Source organism: Hipposideros armiger, unplaced genomic scaffold (assembly GCF_001890085.2).
Source record: "Hipposideros armiger isolate ML-2016 unplaced genomic scaffold, ASM189008v1 scaffold_22, whole genome shotgun sequence".
Taxonomy (NCBI): domain Eukaryota; kingdom Metazoa; phylum Chordata; class Mammalia; order Chiroptera; family Hipposideridae; genus Hipposideros; species Hipposideros armiger.
Genome location: NW_017731372.1, coordinates 6,368,546 through 6,389,481, shown reverse-complemented (window position 1 = coordinate 6,389,481; position 20,936 = coordinate 6,368,546). Strand labels below are relative to the sequence as shown.

The following is a 20,936-nucleotide window of genomic DNA, read 5'->3' as shown; positions in this document are numbered from 1 at the left end:
CAAGAGTTTGAGCTCTGAGCAACAGCGGTTCGAGTCCAGCCCGAGCTGAGCAGCCGCTGAGCTGCCAACAGGTGGCAGGATGGCTCAGCTAAAAAATAAATAAATAAATAAAAATAAAATAAATAAATAGTATGTATGGGAATTCTCAACTTTTCTATTTTGAAATTATTTGATTAGCTGGTAAGTTTTAAGACTTAGAGAAGTACAAGAGAAAAATATAAGGTATACATTTGGACATTCATTTTTTTCAAGAGAAGAAAACAATTCCATAATTTAGGTTATATTCAAAATCATAGGATTTCAGAAAAAAGAAGGAAGCTAAGAATTATTACTTTTTATGTGCCAGGCACTGTCCTTAAATAAAGAGCTAGACCATGTCCAATTGCACACAGCTAATAGATGGCACAATCAGGAGTTGAACTAGACTCTCTGACCTTCTCTTAGGGCAAAAAAGAATAATTGGTTTCAACTTTTCTAATTTTATTATTGAAGAAACAGGCTCACAGTTTATTACCCTTAAAAGCAGTTAGATAAAAGTATCAGAGCCAGAATAAGAAATAGCTTCCTGAGTACTAGTTTCATTAGGTTAATATTATATATATAAATAGACTATCTTATTTTGATTATATTTCAAAATCGGTTTCTTTAAATAGATTTGACACTTGGCTAATAACTATTCTCTAATTATTTTCCCTGAGGATCAACTTGTATTACATTTTATTTGTTTTTGAATTAGACATGATGAGCTTAATTAAGGGACACTTTTATTAATTTGAAAGCATAACTTCCAAGTAAACCCAACATCAGACACATCTTGAGTAGTTTAGTCACTTGAACTAGAATAATTTGAACTGAATTTATTAGGTTATGTTAACCTAAATTCTCATTCTCCATGGATGATTTTACTGCAGCTTCATACAGTACTTTCATAACCTCACAAACCGCAAACTATAAGTAAGACACTTGTTTAGGGGGATATAAATATGACTCAAGTCATCACTAGTCTCAGAAAATACCCACTCTAGTACAAGAGATACACACGTAAACAATTACATGTAAATTCAAGACAGAATGGAAAAAGAACTTTGGATGAGGTTCCGAGCTTGCCCTCTTGACTATAATTATAAATTATCAAAGTACAGAACATGAAATTCCTAAAAGACTTCATATGGAGTTATATTCTATGGAGAGATTATTTTATTTTTCCTAAGAAATTCCAATGTTTTGTTTAAAATACAGTTATCCTTTTTTTTTTGACAGAAAAAAACTCAGTTTCTTTACCATTTTAAAATGGAAATTTGAGCTTTTGACTTTAAATTTTTCAAAGATCTCTTCATCCTGCCTTTGCTGAAGAATTCTGTAGAGGTATAGGAAAATGTTAATTTGGCCAATTTGAACTGATTTAACATTTTTTTATCCATTTGTTAAGCTGACTTTAAATAAAAATCTGGTCTCATCTTTTATGTCAGTGTTATTTCATGAATGATTCCCACCCTATTAGCATGCATCTGCCAACAGTCTATCCTGTTAACTAAATACTAATTTTTTTTTTTTTTTTTTAAGCTGAGCCATCCTGCTACCTATTGGTAGCTTAGCGGCTGCTCAGCTCAGGCTGGCATCGAACCGCTGTTGCTCAGAGCTCAAACTCTTGAGCGAGCTCTTAACCAACTGAGCCACTCGCCGGCCCTTTAAATACTAATTTTTGAGCTGTTGGCATGGTTACTGTTGAATTTTTTTTCAGTGTAAAATCACAAAAAACACAGCCTTGGTTTGTATAAATTTTTCTAGTAAACTGGAAATATGCATTTGCACATATATTGTTTTAAACTTCATTTATTTAGTAACTTGCAGTCTGCAAGCTTAAGATTTTATATGTAATTTTTACTATCAAAAGGCATTAAAAAGCTCTCAAATTTCAACACGCTAGAGCTGGGGTCGGCAAACCTTTGAGATGGAAGAGCCAATCCTGCCCCTAACAACAATTAAAAAATTATTTGAAAGCCATAAAACAAATGAAATCACCATTATGTGAATAATATCCTTTAAAAATTTTATAAATGAAACTATGATAGTTTTATTTTCATTTTCAATTTTACTTCAGAGCCACATGTATGTACCCAAATAATCGCATGTGGCTCGCAAGCCAGTTTGCCGACCCCTGCTCTAGAGTTATGAGCCATGTTTAGTAGTCAAGAGTAGGATAGAATTTTGAAATGAGTGGCAAGCCAAAGAAAAATCCACTTTTTGAAGTGTTTATATTATTTATTGTGTCAATTTTTGAAATAAGTGAAAAGGAATATCCCTAAGCTTTTCTTTAGCTTCACTATTTAGAATAAAATCAGTCTGATAAGGCAGAATTAAAAATTTTTTTTACATTTCATGGGTTATATTAAAATCAATATTAGAATAAAGTGAAGTTTTAGGTCATTTATTTTTAAAAAGTAATTTCTCAGATTTTTTTTAAAGCTCCTGGAGCTTTTTGATAGTGAAGATCCCAGAGAACGTGACTTTCTGAAGACTGTTCTGCATCGAATTTATGGGAAATTCCTTGGATTAAGAGCATTCATCAGAAAACAAATTAACAACATTTTCCTCAGGTAAATTGATCATATATTCATATATAGCCCTTTCTTTCCTTTCATATTTCTTTTTATTCCAGTTCATTTAGGTTAGTTTTTAATATCTGAAATCTACAAATTTAACTGATAGTATTTGATTCATTTTTAGCCTGTTTTGTGGATGTCATTTAATTCCATCTAACTTTTTAGAAATTTGTAACCTACTCCTCCTCTAAGTGGATAGTGGTAATGAAGAGTTTTTAATAGGTAATACCAGTGCTATTCGTGTTTAAGATTTGTGAAAAGGAGAATTTGTGTAGTTACCTATTTTTTCGAGCTTTTTGTTGGAAAAATTTCTGTATAAATACTTGGAAATGCTTTAAATTTACAGGGGGCCTATCTTTGACTATTTTATAAATGATAGTCTATTAGTAGTTGCTTCAAATTAGGAGATTTCACTTCAATACCCACACTTCAGGTTGTTTTAATTGAAGATCTGACAAAATTAGGGTAGCATTTCCACATTGTAACAATTAGAGATGAGTAATAGCTACTGCCTCCTGTAGAGATCGAGTCTTTCTCCAGCTCTCAGTCATCCTCTCCTAAGTCCACCTCAGCCTCTGATACCTTCCCTGTCCTGTTGTCATTTGAGTTGGACTCCCTGCTTTAAAGATGATCCTAATCTTGGAAAACTAGGTAGTCCATGTAGTTTAGGTTTAGAGAAATTCTGAATAAAATTGGCTGTATTACATATGGGTCCTTTTCTCTTGGATTTTCCTATGAATAGTTGTTTCCTATTTTGAAAAGTATTCCCTTGAGAAAACCCATCTTTCACATTTTTAAGTAAAATAAAATATTCCAGGTGAAATTATATTCTGTTATCTTAACATATAGCAAGTTTTAGCAAAAGTATATGTTTAAATAGGAAATATTTTCAAGTATCTGGTGTAGTAGGAAATAGACCTTTTATAAGATTGCTAAGAAGTAACTGATTTGGGGTAAAATAGTTTACAAACAATTCTTACAGCATGTTTGAGCTATTCTTATAGTTGTTCTTTGGGTTGATTTCTTTACCTTCCTGCCCAGTTTAGCTTTCTGATGTTTGATTTTTCATTATATCTTTATTTTAAATTTAGGTTTATATATGAAACAGAACATTTCAATGGTGTTGCTGAGCTCCTTGAAATATTAGGAAGGTAGGTCAGTTTTTTTTGTTCTTTTAAACAAGTAACTTTGGCCAGAATAAAGAATGAAATCTTAACCATTTGTGACAACATGGATGGACCTAGATAGAGGGTGTTATGCTAAGCGAAATAAGACAGACAAATACCAAGTGATCTCACTTATATATGTGGAATCGAAAGAACAAATGAGCAAACCAAACAGAAACAGACTCATAGATACAGAGAACAAACTGATGGTTGCTAGAGGGGATGGGAGTTTGGGAGCTTGTTGAAAAAAGTGAGGGAATTAAGAAATACAAATTGGTATTACGAAACAGTCACGGGGATGTAAAGTACAGCATAGGGAATATAATCAATAATGTTGCAACAACTGTGTATAGTGCCAGGTGGGTACTAAATTATGTAAATTTCTAACCACTGTGCTATACACCTGAAAGTAATGTAAAATAATACTGAATGTCAGTAACTGAAAAAAAAATATTTTTAAAAGATTAAATTATTGAATATTTTATGTATTAAAATCTTAACTATGATTGGAGAAATTATTTCATATTTTAGAGTTTTAAAATAGGGCACAAGACATGGTCTCTCAACTGAATTCGTACAGCTTTTGAGGGGGTCAGCATAGTACAGTACTGCCATTTAAGACATCTGTTTCAGAATAGGCTTCCTGCTTTTGAAGCTATGGCATGTTTTATGCCTGATTTTGGCAGGCTGCCTCACAAATTTATAGGATCTGATTGGGAAGAAATGAAATAAGCTCTAAGTGAATCTTTGATGAAGTTACAAGAATTCTTATTAAGATGTGATAGACCATTCTTAATCCATCTGTTCATTATAGAAGAATCTACAGCCTTTGATTTTAGTTTACATAAACAGTTTGCCTTCCCTAAGCAGAATAGTTAATACTGCTATTCACCACATAGCAGTATTAACTTGAGAGAAGTTTAGATCCCTCTATTTGTATTAGAGAATGATTATGGAGAGAACTACTTCTTAATTTCAGATCCTTTAATAAACTAAGAGAAACTACCCATTTACTTCAGAAAATACTGAAACTTCTTAACTATATTGTGATATTTCCTCTCCTGTGGCTTTGGGGAGGAAAAATAAAGGCAACAATGTATAAATAAAGTGACAGGCTTTTCATAGAAAGATGAAGATAGAATTGCTTACCAGGACATTCATTGGCCGTCTTAGTTTTCTTTGGGGATCATTGAATAACAGAGGAAAGACTTTATAGTAATAACCTGTCTAAAGTAGTTTGAAGATGAGTAATTCCCCACCAGGACTGAAGCAGAGCACACTGTTCCTTATGTACTCTCATGGATATAATAACTTTTACAAATAAAGTAGTAACTACTTAACCCTTCCCCTGCCTTTTTTTCCCTCCAGTATTATCAATGGTTTTGCATTGCCACTGAAAGCAGAACATAAACAATTTCTAATGAAGGTTCTTATTCCTATGCATACTGCAAAAGGATTAGCTTTGTTTCATGCTCAGGTAAGTTTCAGAAAATTTTCACATGATTGTTTCAAAGACTGATATAAAGGCAGAGAAACTGAGAAATACTGAGATGGCAATTTTAAGTATAATTAGGCAATTTACTTTGTAAGTTGCCCAAAGCAAATTTTTATTATAATGTAAAAGTATTATATTTAGTGTTATTCAATAAGCTCAATGCATATTAAGTATATAGGAAAGATAATATCATGTTCTTTTATAGTCCAAACCCTAACCTAATTAACTACGTGATGTTCAGTCCCACAAATCTGTAGAATGTTCCATCTAGCTGTGATAACCTAGTTAGAGAATGATGTTAAGTCTCCTCTATTAATATTTAGAGAATACTACATATCATCATAGGCAAAAATGTAGAAACATGTTGAAAAAGTAAAATGTTAGCTCTAGTACTATTTCAGTTAACTTTATATTCAGAAGTTACTACTGATAAAAGAACATCTTTTTTGAACTAGAAGTTACTTTCAAGGTTAAAAAGTTACACAATTGTGAGTATGTTAATTTTATATATAGAGAGATTAAACTAGAGTAAAATCTATCAAAATGAGGTAGTCATTTTTGTTAAATATAAAAATCCTGCATCTCTAAATGTCATTTCACTCACTAAACGTCATTTCACTCACTAATATTTATAAACTGTCTGTTACATTTTAGCTAGCCTACTGTGTTGTACAGTTCCTGGAGAAAGATACAACACTAACTGAACCAGTAAGTATTCTATTTATTTTTATGCTTTTGGTATACATTGTGGTATTTCATTGTACTTTTCTTTATACTGTTATATACCATTATAGAATTATCAAACATTAGTAGTAATGTACTTGAATCATTTAGAAGGAATGTGAGGTGAATCCGCATTCAAAGAACAGGGTTGGGAGGGAGAGTTCTCATGAGTTATATGTCTCGAATAACTTAAATATAGATTAATACTAACATATAGTAGTTGAGATGTGTGGTGACAGGACCAAATGTTGCAGTGAAATAATATACATATTATCTTCACTGATAATCTTCTCAGTCTGCATTCACCTTTTAAAATTAAAACATACTGTGGAAGTCCCAAAATTATTCCGTTGAGTTTTGTCTTTATAAATAGGATTTTCCCTCTTATGCATGATAAACTACATGACAGGGATTGAAAACATCTTGCCTTTGGTAATTTTAGATACAATCTTGGAATAAAAGTTGTTTCCTTTATGAATCAGAATGGCAGTTCAGTATTTGAATTCTGCTTACTGTTTGACTATCATGTGAAGATTCAGGAGAAAATAAAAATGTTATGAAAATTGAAGATTCAAGAAAAACAAAAGGTAGGGAGAAATAGAAAAGTATAAAAGCATTGAAAACAAAACTTTAACCTTAGTGAACTAAATATATTGGGAGTGTTTTCTAGATATCCTAAATCTAAATATGAAACCAAGCGTTCTTGAATAGCAGAGAGTTCAAAGGATTTAAACTATGAATTTTCTTTATAGTATAAATATTCTGAGTCCACCCCTAAGGGTGCTTGGAAGTATTCCCCCTGTGATTTGACCTTTGTCTGTGTAAAGGAATAAAATACATTTTTTCACTCCCTGATAATTTGAGTTTTTAGACTTTTAGAGTTGCAGTTCTTTATGGAAAAAGCTAAAAACAGTTTTAAAACACAAATCAGGAGAATTATAAGCCCAATATTTACATGAAACTACATAAATCTCTAAAGTGAATTAAACTTAATAGGAATCCATAACTCTCACAGGAAAGTAAGTCATGGTTCATGCTTGGTGAGTGGTAAACATATAATTTAAATCTGTTAAATTAATATGGGGTTATCAGATAGGGGGATGAGGGATTTCTTTTTAAAGAGAAGATTAGGGAGAGGGATGATGGCCAGACGCCTGGCTTAGGTGAGTCAGATTAATGGAATTAGGAGCAGGATGAGGAGACAGTAAGGTTAATGGCCAGATCTGTAGATAAAAAAGACCTTGTAGTTTCTACCATAGGCCAGTTCCAGCACCAAAATTATGGCTGTTACTTGGGTCTGAGCCTTAATACTAATTTTCTAGAAACCCGGCATTCATATGAAAGCTTCCTGCAAATTTTAAATAAGTCAGAACTTTGGCTAGTTTATTACATTTTTTATGTACCAAATCGTGTATTGAAACTATATTATTTTCTACAATGGAAATGACTTTATTGTTACTTTTATTTATGAAAGTAGTGTGTTAATTTGGTTCACACAATACAAAATCATAAAGCACAACGTGGAGGAGGTTCCTTGAAATCTTGTCCCATAGAAATAACCATAAAAGTTGGTGAATATATTTCTAGAAATGTTTTCTATATTTATGTGTAGGTTAAATAAATGGTGAGACAGTGCTGACCAGTTTTTTCCTCTCAGTATAACGTGGATGTCTTTCCATATAAAGCTGCTTCACTTATTCATTGGTAGCCTCAGCTTCCATTATGTGGATTACCCTAACATATTTCATCAACCCTCCATTAACGGGCACTTGAATTATTGGACTTTTTTCATTGTTAACAAAAACATCGCTAGTGAAGGGATGTTTTAGGGTGTTGGAATTGTTCTGTGCTCTGTTTGTGGTATTGGTTACAAAAAAAAAAAAGTCTGTGTGTATAAAACCACTCAGAACTGTACACTAAAAAATTTTTTTTTACTGAATGTAAATTTTTAAAAATCAAGTAATTAAAATCATGTTGCTGGGTCAAAGAGTACACGGAAATTTAAACGTATTCCAAGTTGCCTTCCAAAAAGTTTGAACAATTTAATGTTCCAATCCAGAGTATAAAGGTGCCTATTTTCTCTCAAATATTAAGTTTAAAAATTTTTGCTAGTTCATAATAGGTATGAAATATTTTAATTGGCTTATTTTTATTATAGGGATTGAGCCATCCTTTTATGTGGTTATTGATCATTTATATTTCTGTGTCCTTTGCCTTTTTAACCCTTTTCCCTATTTTAGAATTTTTTTTTTTATCCATTTGGAGTGTTTAACTTTGAATACACAATGTTTAATCTCTGCCTTAAAAAACTAAAAAAAAATTTTTTTTTTATGTAGTAGAGTATTTGTCATTATGGCTTCTGGCCTTGCTGTCACACTAAGAAACACCTACCTTGAGATTATAAAACTATTCTCAAGTATCATACTCTGGTTATTTTATGGATTTCGTGTTTTTACCTGTAAAAACTTTATTCCATCTATAATGGTTTCCTAGGGCTGCCATGACCAATTACCACAAACCTAGTGGCTTAAAGTAACAGAAATTTATTCTCTCACAGTTCTGAAGGCCAGAAGTCCAAAATCAAGGTGTCGGCAGGGCTGCACTCCCTCCAGATGCTCTAGGGGAGATTCCGTTCCTTGCCAGTTTCTGGTGTCTCCAGGTGTTCCTTGGCTTGTGGCTGCATCGCTCCAATCTCACATTGCTGCCTCTTCTTCTGTCTCCTGTGTATCTCTTAGAAGGACACTTGTCGTTGGAGTTAGGGCCCACCCTGTAACCCAGAATGATTTCATCTTGAGATGCTTAATTATATCTGTAAAGATCCACTTTCCAAATAAGTCATATTCATAGGTTTTAGAGATTAGGATATAGACATACCCTTGGAGGGCCACCATTCGACGCACACTATTTGAAATCGAAATTTGTGTGTGACAAGGGTAAGGAACTATTTTAGTTTTCTATTCCTGAATAACAAATTACCACACAATTTGGTGGCTTAAAACAACCAATATTTATTATCTGATAGTTTCTGTGAATCAGGAAGCCCAGCATGTTAGCTGGGTCCTCTGCTTCAGGGTTTCTTACAGGCTGCAATTGAGGTGTTGTCCAGGGCTGAGGTCTCACGTAAAGGTTCAGATGAGGAAGGAACTGCTTCTAAGCTCACGTGGTTGTGGTAGAATTCAGTTCAAGTGCTGTTGGACTGAGGGCCTCAGTTCCTAGCTGGCTGTTGGCCAGAGGCCACCCTCAATTCCTTATGTGGGCCTCTCCAACACAGCTGTTTGCTTTATCAAAGCAAGATGAGAAGGCTTTAGGGTCTGCTAATAAGATGAAAGTCACTATCTTCTGTAACCTACTCTGGAAGTGACATTCTGTCCCTTTTGCCATTCTGTTGGTTAGAACCAAGTCACTAAACCAAGTCACTAAGCCATCTCACACTTAAGGGAGGGATTACACAAGAATGTAAATTCAGGAAGGATCATGGGAGATTACTTTAGACTCCTACATTTTTACTTTCTAAATGGTGAGCCACCAGTCCAACTACCACCACTTAAATTGACTAATTCATCTATTTCCCATGGAACTGAAATGTCGGCTTTGTCATATATTAAACCCCGTATATACATGATTCTGTTTAGATACTCCTCTATTTCATGTACCTTTTCTGTCGGTTTCCATGGTAATACCATCTTGTTTTAATTGCTGATATCAGTAGTACAAGTTCCATTCTATTAATTCTCACCCCCCTCAAAAAAAAGAATTCTTGGCTATCTGCTTACATTTATGAATTTTAAGATAAACGTTTCTAGTTTCAGAAAATAATTGACATTTCATTGAAATTATTAAATTTATATATTAAGCATAGGAGAAGTAATACCTGTATAGTATTGAATCATTTCATCTATTTGTAGTCTTTCATGATACTCAGGAAAGTTTTACCATTTTCTTCATATAAATCTTAAACATTCCTTGCAAATTTTATTTTTTATGTACATTCTTGTGAAAGGCATCTTTTTTTCTTATTTTCACCTGATTACTGATACTTTGTTTTATAAAATTATTGATTTTCATATTTTATCTGACCATATATTGGCTTTCCCTACTCATTTTAATTTTTCCTACTTACTAATATTTAAGTGTGTTTATGGTATGTAAGTGTTATTTTTAAATTATAAAAATGTATAATTACTATATACTTACACAAAATATAATTCTGGTACTCCTTCCCAAAATTATCCATCAAATCCTTTTCATCTTACTGAATTAGGGAGAACAAAGTTCTCCCCAATTTTATTTTGAATGAGTGTTCTTCATTGTTGGATGAGACTATAAAATAACCTAAGTCTGTCAAAGATCTTTTTCCACAAAAGCACCAGGCCCAGATGGTTTTACACCCTATTTCTAGGATACCATTGTATGATTGCTGATGGTTTCTGATAAATTCTTAGTTCTAGCTTACTAAGTCAAACTAAGTCAGTCAAAATATCAAATAACTGCAAAATCTTTTGAGATATTCATATAGTTTTTTCCCCTTAACCTGAGTTGAGCCATCCTGGAATTTCTGGAATAAGTTACAATTGGGCAGGTAGTATTGTTATGTTAATATACTGTTACATTCAGTTTAATACAAATTTTTTACAACTATGTTCACTTAAATTCATGATTCTTTGTTTTGTTGTAATTTGTTATCAAAATTGTGCTAGATTTGAAATAAATTGGGAGGCTTTCTGGCTTTTTTTGGTGCTTCATAATAGTTTAAATAATACTATTTAATTATCTGTCCCTTAGTTTCTCCATAAAATAACTTACCTCCCTTACCTCACTAGTCATCATATTTTCCTTTATTTTCTTAGTAATAAGTAGCACTTACTACTATTGAAATTACTTTATATGTTTAATTGATAACTTACATTGGTCTCCCTGTTTCATGAAAATCAGGGACCTTATCTGTTGTGTTCATCAGTGTGTCTGCATCTAGAGCAGTATCTGGTACAAAGGCACTCTAAAGATGATGAGAGAGTCTGGGGATATGCTTAGATATTAAGTAATGTTGATCTACTTCAGAATGAATATTGGTATAATAACAATTAAAATTTCCTGGGATTAGCCAGTTTCATTGCTTAATTCATGCTAAACTTTTCTTTTTTGCAGGTGATCAGAGGATTGCTGAAATTTTGGCCAAAAACATGCAGTCAGAAAGAGGTGGGTTTTGTTCAACAAAAATAGTGCATTTTCTTAGAACTCTGAATGTTGGCTATAAACCATGCCTCTGTTGTCCCTGCTGCCGAGCGGGAGATGTTCTATGGGGATTAGAGAGATTTTGGTAGAATGGCTGTCAAGACTTTTGTCCACTGTGTAATCTGTAGATTAACCTTCTCATTTTTTTCTATATTAATATCATATAATTTTCATGTTTCTTAAAAGAAAATTTTTTTAACCTAGGTGATGTTTTTAGGCGAAATTGAAGAAATCTTAGATGTCATTGAACCAACTCAGTTCAAAAAAATTGAAGAGCCCCTTTTTAAGCAGATATCCAAGTGTGTATCCAGTTCTCATTTTCAGGTATGATGTTTTTCAGTGAAGCCATTTTTATTTTATACTATTATTTTTCTTTTCTAGTTTTCATATTTATAAATGTCTTTTTTAGGTTGCAGAAAGGGCATTGTACTTCTGGAATAATGAATATATTCTTAGTTTGATTGAGGAGAATATTGATAAAATTCTGCCAATTATGTTTGGTAGTTTATACAAAATCTCCAAAGAACACTGGAATCCGTAAGTGTCTTTTGTGTTGATTATTTTTTCCTTGTGGGTTTTTTTTTTTTTTAACCTTTTTGTCATTTGATCTCCTAACTCATACATGAAACTTATACAGTAATACCTTGGTTTGCGAGCATAATTCGTTCCAGAAACAAACTACTCGTATTGCAAGACATCGCTCATTTACCACGTTAAAATGTATTAGAAATGTTTGCAAACCAAATTACTCGCAATCTAAGGTTTTACTGTATATACTTGGAACTTATTCCAAGGCTAACATCACAGTTTTATTCTATTCTGCACTTTATAAAGTTATAAATTACAAATCCCTCTCAAGGTAAGACTATCTGGTGTGACATTCCGCACCAGTGTGTGGTCAAACCCTTTGGGGAGACCAACCCAACATTTGTGGAGGACGCACAAATGACTGTGTGAATGCCAAGTTGGGCTGACCTGCTGCCAGTAACAGTCTCACCTTTACAGATAGCACTATGCTAGGGAAAAACTGAAGTGCTTGAGGTTATATCAGTGATATTTAGACTGCATATATTCTAACTTCTGTGTCATACTAACCCTGCTTTCTACTTTTCTTCTTACAAGTTATGGTAGTTGGATCTTTCTCATTTTCTTTTAATGCTTTTGTTACTCGGTGCTTGAGATTCTAGAGCAGATGTGACGATACAATTTTAATGAGTTAAATCTGAGCATAGGAAGGATATGAATTTTGGAATCAGACCAATTCTACCACCACTGGCTGTGTGACCTGGAGCAAATCACTAAACCTCTTGCATTGCAGTTTATCATCTCTAACATGGATTAAGTGAATCAGCCAACATTTAACCCATTTCAGAGATGATAGTGTTACATTTCTTATCTGTTAGTAGCATCAATAACCCAGTACTGGCTTATTTTTGTTTTAGGACCATTATAGCACTGGTCTACAATGTACTGAAAACCCTAATGGAAATGAATGGCAAGCTTTTTGATGACCTTACTAGTTCATATAAAGCTGAAAGACAAAGGTATTTGATATTTTTAATTACAAAGTTATCTAAAATATATAAATTTAGTTGAATGTGATTCAATATAATAAGGCATCTTCTCTAAGTTAAAATGTTTAAGAAGTCAGTTACAATTAACCATTACAGTGTGAAAATCTCTAGTGATTTTACTGTGGATCATAAATCCTTTCTGTTGATCTCATTCTAAGCCTTAGACTTCAGCACTCTGGTAGCATCTGCATTGTAAAATACAATTTATGCTAAAATTTAAATACTATTTTATACAATTTGATTTTTTATGAAAATCATTTTTGTCCACATGGCTTCCACAGCGAGCTTTACTTGCTCACAAATGTTCCTTGCACAAGTTTGTTTTTAAGCTGCACATTTTAACAAGATGGTATTTTTAAAGTCAGCAGTTTTCTTTTGGGAAGAGGGAACTCATAATGATATGCCTATGGCTCAATACTGTTAATATTTTGTTCCTTGCAATATATACTTTAGAGAATAAATGATAGCACACATTAGCAAGAAACTTGGCTTAGTGATTAACTCTATTTTGTAAATAATCTAAAAATCAATTCTCAGGCTGGCCGAGTGGCTCAGTTGGTTAAGAGCTCGCTCAAGAGTGTGAGTTGTGAGCAACAGCAGTTGGAGTCCTGGCCCGAGCTGAGCTCCAACAGATGGCAGGATGGCTCAGCTAAAAAAAAGAAATTTAAAAAAATCTCATTTATTTCAAACGTAAGGTGGGTAGTAAATGCTGTACCTGAGCCCACACGTCATTTAAGGATAACAGCTACCATTTATTTCTAATAAGCATATTACCTAGTCTGTTTGGAAAAGCCTATCTATTTTGACTAAGTTCCTTATGGTTTTCTTGTGGCAAGTAGGGGAAGGAAAATTCTTCAAGGCCATTTGAGTCCACCAATAACTAACTCAATGCATTGTTTCTTTTAAATAGTACCTTTCAGGCAGGAATAGAAATTAGGTATGTAGTTTGAACCCCGGGAACAAATGAAAAGATGATTAGGATTGTATGAAACTTGTATTTGAAAATAAGGCATGCTTTACATGACTAAGAATAATCCATATATCTTACTATCTATATAAATCAGCACCTTTGTCCCCTTAAATCATATGTAACCTTAGAACTTATAAGCCCATGTTTTTGGGTTTTTTTCACATGTTCTTATAGCTCTACAGAATAATTTAGTCTAAGGTATTCAGAAATGTTTTCCTTTAGAATTGAAATTAAGTTGAATAATCTCAAAAAACCCCAAATATTTTATATCTTATTTCAAACTTGAAACTCAAAAGTTTTCATTTGATATGTAAGAGACGAGATAGTGAGGTACAGACTGATTAGTGGCTAGAGATGGGGTACCAAAGTATTTGGATTCCACCCAGAAATGGCTCCAGACTGAACTCATGGCCAGTCCTTCGGGCTATAAAAGAGGGATCATGAGTATTCTAGCGACTATGTTTATGTGAGAAAGTGCATGTAAAAGTACTTTGTACTTGGTCAAGACTTTGGTCAAGATAGAGGAGTAGGGTAACACTGCTCACCACTGACGACCACATCAAAATTACAGAACCATCATCATCAAGAACCTTACCTGAAGACTAGCTAAACACAAGCCCTATAACTAAGGATATAAAGAAGCCACAAGAAGACTGGTAGGGGGAGGGGTGGAGACATGGAACGGGCAGGTCCCAGACCCCACCAGGAAGAGGAGTCCCCATAGCTTCTGGCTGGCTGCTGGAGTCCCAGGCAATCCTCTTGAGGGGCCTGCACATGGACTTGCTCACTCACCAACGCACACACCCTGGGCTCCAGTGTGAAAAGCACCAGGGACACAGGGAGGAACTGAATTGACACGCTGCAGAGCATGGGCTGGAGGGGCAAGGCAGCTCGCTCTGTCTGGGGAGGGAAGCACTGGCAGGTGCCATTAATTGTTCTCATCTGGTTAATTCTAGCCCAAGGGAGTTACCTCCAACAGCTTTTCCACACAAGCTGCCTGCCTTGGATTGTGCTGTGAATTTTCCTAAAAGCTCTCAAAGATACACAAACCCCTAACAAGCAGTGGCTGACCTCAGTGTGCGGTTTCCCTCTTGCTAAGTGATGCCAAGCCTGGCACAATGAACAACCGGTCTTAACTTGCATTGTATCTCCTGTCAAAAGGTCCCGAACCTGGCACTACTGGCATCCAGACTCAATTCACAGCATAGGCTTTTCCAAGTGCCTCCAAGGCCAGCACACAAGCAGTCAACAGCAGATCACTTTGTAGCTCCAAACGGCAGCCAACATTAGCCTACACCAGAGCCCCTCCAAAGAGGCTCCAGAACCAGCACACCTCGTGGCCAGCTTCAGACCACACTAGAGTACCAGCTAACCAGCTCCACAAAAGACATATCCAAAGGGTACACTCGGCTGGCACCAGAGTCCTGCTAACGTAACTCCCATGGGGTCAGCCCCCACACAACAGTTTGTCTGCTGCAGTCATGGCTGGCCAGCCAGCCTGAGGGTTAAAACTCACCTACTGACTTGCCAACAGCAGTCAAGGCTCAACTACAACAGGAGGGCACACACAACCCACACGAGGGGCACCCATCTCAGGTGAGCAGGGAGACTGTGCTCTATGGGACACCTACCATATAAATTCACCCTGCCAAGACATAGCAGATCTACCTCTAACACACAGGAGGCAGTCAAAATGAGGATACAAAGAAACCTGTCCCAAATCAAAGGAGACAAACCATCTACCTGATAACAGAGTTCAAAACACTGGTAGTGGGCCGGCCTAGTGGCTCAAGAGCGCGAGCTCTGAGCAACAGGGTTGCCGGTTCAATTCCCACATGGGCCAGTGAGCTGAGCTGCCAACAGGTGTCAGGATGGCTCAGCTGGTAAGAGCACATGCTCCTAACAACAAGGTTGCCGGTTCTACTCCAGCATGGGATGGTGGGCTATACTCACGCACAACTAAGATTGAACACGGCACCTTGAGCTGAACAGCTACCTGGGTGGCAACTGGACTTGGAGCTGAGCTAGCTGCGCCCTCCACAGATAAGGTTAAAGGACAACAACTTGGCTGTTCCCCTTCCCCAATTCCCCAACAAAAACCTTAAACAAAACAAAAAAACCCCACTGGTAATAAGGATGCTCAGTAAATTTAGGAAAGAATAGATGAATTCAGTGAGCACTTCAACGAGGAAACAAAATGAAGACAACTAAAATCAGTCAGAAATGAAGACTATAACTGAAATAAAGAATACATTAGAGGAAATCAACAGCAGGTTAGATGAAGCAGAGGATCAAATCAGCAATCTGGAAGCAAAGTAGTAGAAAACACCCAATCTGATAAAAAAAGAATTAAAAAAAAAAAGATAGTTGACGGGACCTCTGGGACAACATCAAGCATACCAACACATTACGTTTGCATCATAGGGGCCACCAGGGGGAGAAGAGAGAGAAGAAGGAATTGAAAACCTATGTCAAGAAATAATGATGGGAAACTTCCCTAATCTGGCAGAGGAAATAGACATACAAGTCTAGGAAGTGCAGAGAATCTCAGACAAGACAAACCCAGAGACCAAACCAAGACACATCATAATTAAAATAACAAAGGTCAAAGACAAAGAATCTTTAAAGTAGCAAAAGAAAAGCAGTTACATACAAGGGAGCTTCCCTAAGACTGGCAGATGATTTCTCAACAGAAACTTTGCAGGCCAGAAGGGATTGGCACGAAATATTCAAAGTGATGAAGGAAAGATGTACCACCAAGGTTACTCGACCCAGCAAGGCTATCATTTAGAATCAATGGAAAGATAGTTTCCCAGACAAGAAAAAGCTTAAGAAGTTCATCACTAAACCAGTATTACAGAAAATGTTAAAGGGGCTTAAAAATTAAAAAGCTAAAAAATATGAGTAAGAAAATATAGGAAAGAAAAAATTTTCCCTGAGAAAGGCAAACAGTAAAACCAGTGGATCAACCAAATATAAACTTAGTACAATGGTTAAAAGACAAAAATAAGAAGAGCATATGTAATTACAACAACAAATATACGCACAAAAGAAGTAAAAAGATGATAAAACAAACATGGAGGGGGTGAGTAAAAATTGTAGTGATTTTAGAATATGTTTGAACTTAAGCAACCCTCAACTTAAAATACACTGCTATAAACATAGCTTGGTATATAGGAAACACATGGTAACCACAAACGAAAAATGTACAAGAGATACCTAAAAAATAAAGAGAAAGGAATCCAAACACTATAGAAAGTTATCAACAGCCCAGAAATAAACCCACACTTATATGGCTAGTTAATCTATGACAAAGGAGGTAAGAATTATACAATGGGGGTAGTAAACACAGTCTCTTCTATAAGTGATGTTGGCAAAACTGGACAGATAACGTGCAAAAAAATGAAAACGGACGGACCACTTTCTTACACCATACACAAGAATAAACTCAAAATGGATTAAAGCTTTAAATGTAAGACCCCAAACCATAAAACTCCTAGAAGAAAACATAGGCAGTAAATTCTTTGACACTGCTCTTAGTAGTTATTTTTTGGATATTTATTATCTTCTTGGGCGAGGGAAACAAAAGGAAAAATAAACAAATGGGACTACATCAAACTAAAAAGTTTTTGCACAGCAAAGGAAACCACCACCAAATCGAAAAGACAGCCTACTGAATGGGATAAGGTATTTACCAATGAAACATCTAATAAGGGGTTAATTTTCAAAATACATAAGGAACTCATACAACTTCTTTAATTGGATTAAAGAAATGGCAGAGGACCTGAATAGACATTTCTCCAAAGAGGACATACAGAGCCAAGACATGAAAAGATACCCAACGTCACTAATCATAAGGGAAATGCAAATTAAAATCACAATGAGATATCACCTCACACCTGTCAGAATGGCTATCATCAAGAAATCAGCGAACAAGTGTTGGCGAGTATGTGGAGAAAAGGGAACCCTTGTTCACTTTTTTTGGATTGTAAATTGGTACAGCCACTATGGAAAACAGTATGGAGGTTCCCCCAAAAATGAAAAATAGAACTACCTTATGACCCAGCTATTCCACTTCTGGGTAATTATCTGAAGAAATCCCAAACACTAATTCAAAAAGATATATGCACCCCTGTGTTCATTGCAGCATTATTTACGATAGGCAAGATACGGAAGCAACCTAAGTGTCCATCAAAACATGACTGGATAAAGATGTGGTGGTACACACATACAATGGAATGTTACTCAGCCATAGAAAAGAATGAAATCTTACCTTTTGCGACAACATGGATGGACCTAGTGGGTATTATGGTAAATGAAATAAGTCAGAAAAAGACAAACACCATATGATTTCTCTTAAATGTGGAATCTACAATACAAACAAAACAGAAACCAACTGATGATTGATTGCCAGGTGGGAGAGGGGTTGGGGTAGGGGGGTAAAAAAAAAAGGTGAAGGGATTAAGAAATACAAATTGCCAGTTATAAAAACAGTCACAGGGATGTAAAGAACAGCATAGGGAATATAGTGAATAATACTGTAGTAACCATGTATGGCGCCAGGTGGGTAGTACACTTACCGGGGTGATCACTTTGTAAGTTATATAAATGTGCAATCACGATGTTGTATACCTGAAACTAATATATTGTAGGTCAATGGTAATTGAAAAACATTTTTTAAGTATTTTAAAATAAAAATACTCTGTAAACCATGAAGTGCCAAGGATCTAGTGGTCACGGTGGTAGTGATACTATGGAGAGGAGGGAAAGCAAGTAGCCACTTCTGGTTGGTCCAAGAGAGGCACTGAGGTGGTGATTAGACGTAGGAGAGGGTGACAGGGAGTCGTGTGAGGTGCTCCGGATAATTGGCCTCAGACACTTTGGTAGAGAGACTGAAATGAAATGTGGGTGAACAGTGTGTTCTTTAGGCTCTGAAAAGTTTCTGATAAGAAAAATTTTGGTTTATCTACAGAGAGAAAAAGAAGGAATTGGAACGTGAAGAATTATGGAAAAAATTAGAGGAGCTAAAGCTAAAGAAAGCTCTAGAAAAGCAGAACAGTGCTTACAACATGCATAGTATTCTCAGCAATACAAGTGACGAATAAAGAAAAGCCTGCCACCTCTGTTGGAGAGGCAGTTTTGTACACTTTTTTGAAATATGTAAAAATTGTGAAACAAACCTCATCAGTATAATATAATTAAAAGGCCAATTTTTTTCTGGCAACTATAAATGAAAAAATATATGGACTAAACATAGCCCTGTGCTATATTGTGGCCACAGTATATTGTAACCTTTGTCTAATCATTGATTTATTGTGTCACTTCTGAAGTTTCACAGAAATGAATGAATTTTATCATCTATAATATGAGTGATATAATTATGGGAGTGGTAAGAATTATGACTTGAATTCTTTTTTTGATTGTGTTGCACATAGATATAGTAGTCTGCTCTGTATATTTTTCCCTTTTATAATGTGCTTTTCACATTGCTGCAGACCTTAGTTACATCCTAGGAAAAAGAGTATTTCCTGAAATAAAACTAAGGTATAATCCTTCCCTTCCCGATGGAGGGAATGCCCTGCCCTAAGCCTTCCTTCATTAGAGGTATTACTACTCTGGAATTTGAGCAAAAACTTAAATCTCCAGGCTTTTTAAAGCACAAAATAGAAATAAAAGCTGGGAAAGTAAACCAAATTGTCCAGATTGTTCCTCCTGACTGTCCCCCTTCCCCTGCAAGTCCGCAGCGTGGAGGCAGCCCGGCGACCACTCAGCCCGCCTCAGCCATTCCTCCGCCTCCTCCTCCCTCCAGGACCTTCGACCCTGGGAGACCCTGGGAGCGCTGTGGGGACCCAGAGCGCTCACCGTCACTGCCTGGCTTTATTTGAAGGAAATGCAGTAGGCTTCCTCTGTAGAGCTCTGAGAACGTTGACTATAGAGAAGTCTTGTATGTTGTTACTTGGTCAAGTATTTCTCACATCTTTTGTTATCAGAGTACCATTCCAATCTCTTACCTTGCAGTTGTGTGGAGAACTGTTTTATAATAAAAGATCTTCACTGGGGGATGGAGCAGCATTTAATAAAGTCTATGTTTGTATTTTGCCTTATGTCATTTCTGCTTTTTTCAGTTCTAAGTTTAGGCACCCAGAGTAAGTTGCCCCCCTTTATACACATACATATATACATACATATACAGAAAACTTTAAGGCAAGTTGAAGGATATATTTTAACTAAAAAAAATTGAGTTTTACAGAATATTTGCATAAAGTTCTAGGATATCCTACACGTTCAGAGGATAGGTTTAACTTATTTTAAATGTTAGTTTGAATTAAGAGACTCAGGAGGATAAATCTCAAAAATCTACAATAAATAATAGCACAGTGTTTTTGGGGGGAGGGGCGGGGTACAGAGATTGTGGCAGTCAGACATTATAGTTTTCAACTACTAATTTCTGAGTCTGCCCTTTCACACCCACGAAAACCTCTAGCACGGGTTCTGCACACATCCTGGGTCACTGTGAAAGCAGCACCTTGTTTGCTGCGGCCCCAGAACCTTCTTCTCAGCACACGGCTCATATTTTAGTGTTCTCAAGTAGCCCCTGACCAGAGCCATCAGATCAAGCTGTTCCTGACAGACCCTCCATGCCAAGCCAAGGCCAGTGGGCACTGCTGACGGCTGGGGGCAGCCCGGGAGGAGGGCAGGCAGCCCCCGCTGTCCAGAAAGGGAACGTTAGGGCTGAAAGTCGGTTTTGTGGACGTTAGGCATGTATGTCTCTTACATATATGAAGAGCGGCCAGAGTGCATTTTGGCAGGCTGCAGCTAGTAGCTGTTAAGATTTTTTTTCTCTGATGAGCTAAAAATGCTCACTTCCTAAGTACTTATTGTAAAGCTCATTTAGGCGGTCTCTCAACGTCCCACAATACAGAAAATGCAGTTTTAGGATATTCATTGGAGCACATTGGTTAGATATTTAAGATTTAAAGTGGTGTGTCATCTTTAGAGATAGAAAACACGCTGTTTTCAGCACTGTTACGGTAAGCTTTTATGCCTGGCTTTGCGTGTGCCTCACGGCAAGACTGGACTGAGATGAGACCTAGGCTAAAGTTTCAATTTGCTGCTCCTATGGCTTAGAAAAATAACCATGAATATTCCTTTACACAAGTTTCCTTGCTGCTA

At 35.8% G+C, this 20,936-nt stretch overlaps 1 protein-coding gene across 1 annotated transcript in view; it reads left to right on the top strand.

The window, feature by feature from the left end:
• PPP2R5A (protein phosphatase 2 regulatory subunit B'alpha) overlaps window positions 1-19,867 on the top strand; it is a 58,137-nt gene extending 38,270 nt beyond the window's left edge. Inside the window, exons 5-13 of the mRNA XM_019635518.1 lie at window positions 2,467-2,597; window positions 3,695-3,754; window positions 5,138-5,246; window positions 5,919-5,972; window positions 11,133-11,183; window positions 11,424-11,543; window positions 11,629-11,756; window positions 12,662-12,763; window positions 18,736-19,867. Of these exons, the coding sequence (XP_019491063.1) occupies window positions 2,467-2,597; window positions 3,695-3,754; window positions 5,138-5,246; window positions 5,919-5,972; window positions 11,133-11,183; window positions 11,424-11,543; window positions 11,629-11,756; window positions 12,662-12,763; window positions 18,736-18,868 (888 nt within the window). The 3' untranslated portion in view covers window positions 18,869-19,867. The remainder of the gene's footprint in view (window positions 1-2,466; window positions 2,598-3,694; window positions 3,755-5,137; window positions 5,247-5,918; window positions 5,973-11,132; window positions 11,184-11,423; window positions 11,544-11,628; window positions 11,757-12,661; window positions 12,764-18,735) is intronic.
• Window positions 19,868-20,936: the final 1,069 nt, after the last annotated feature.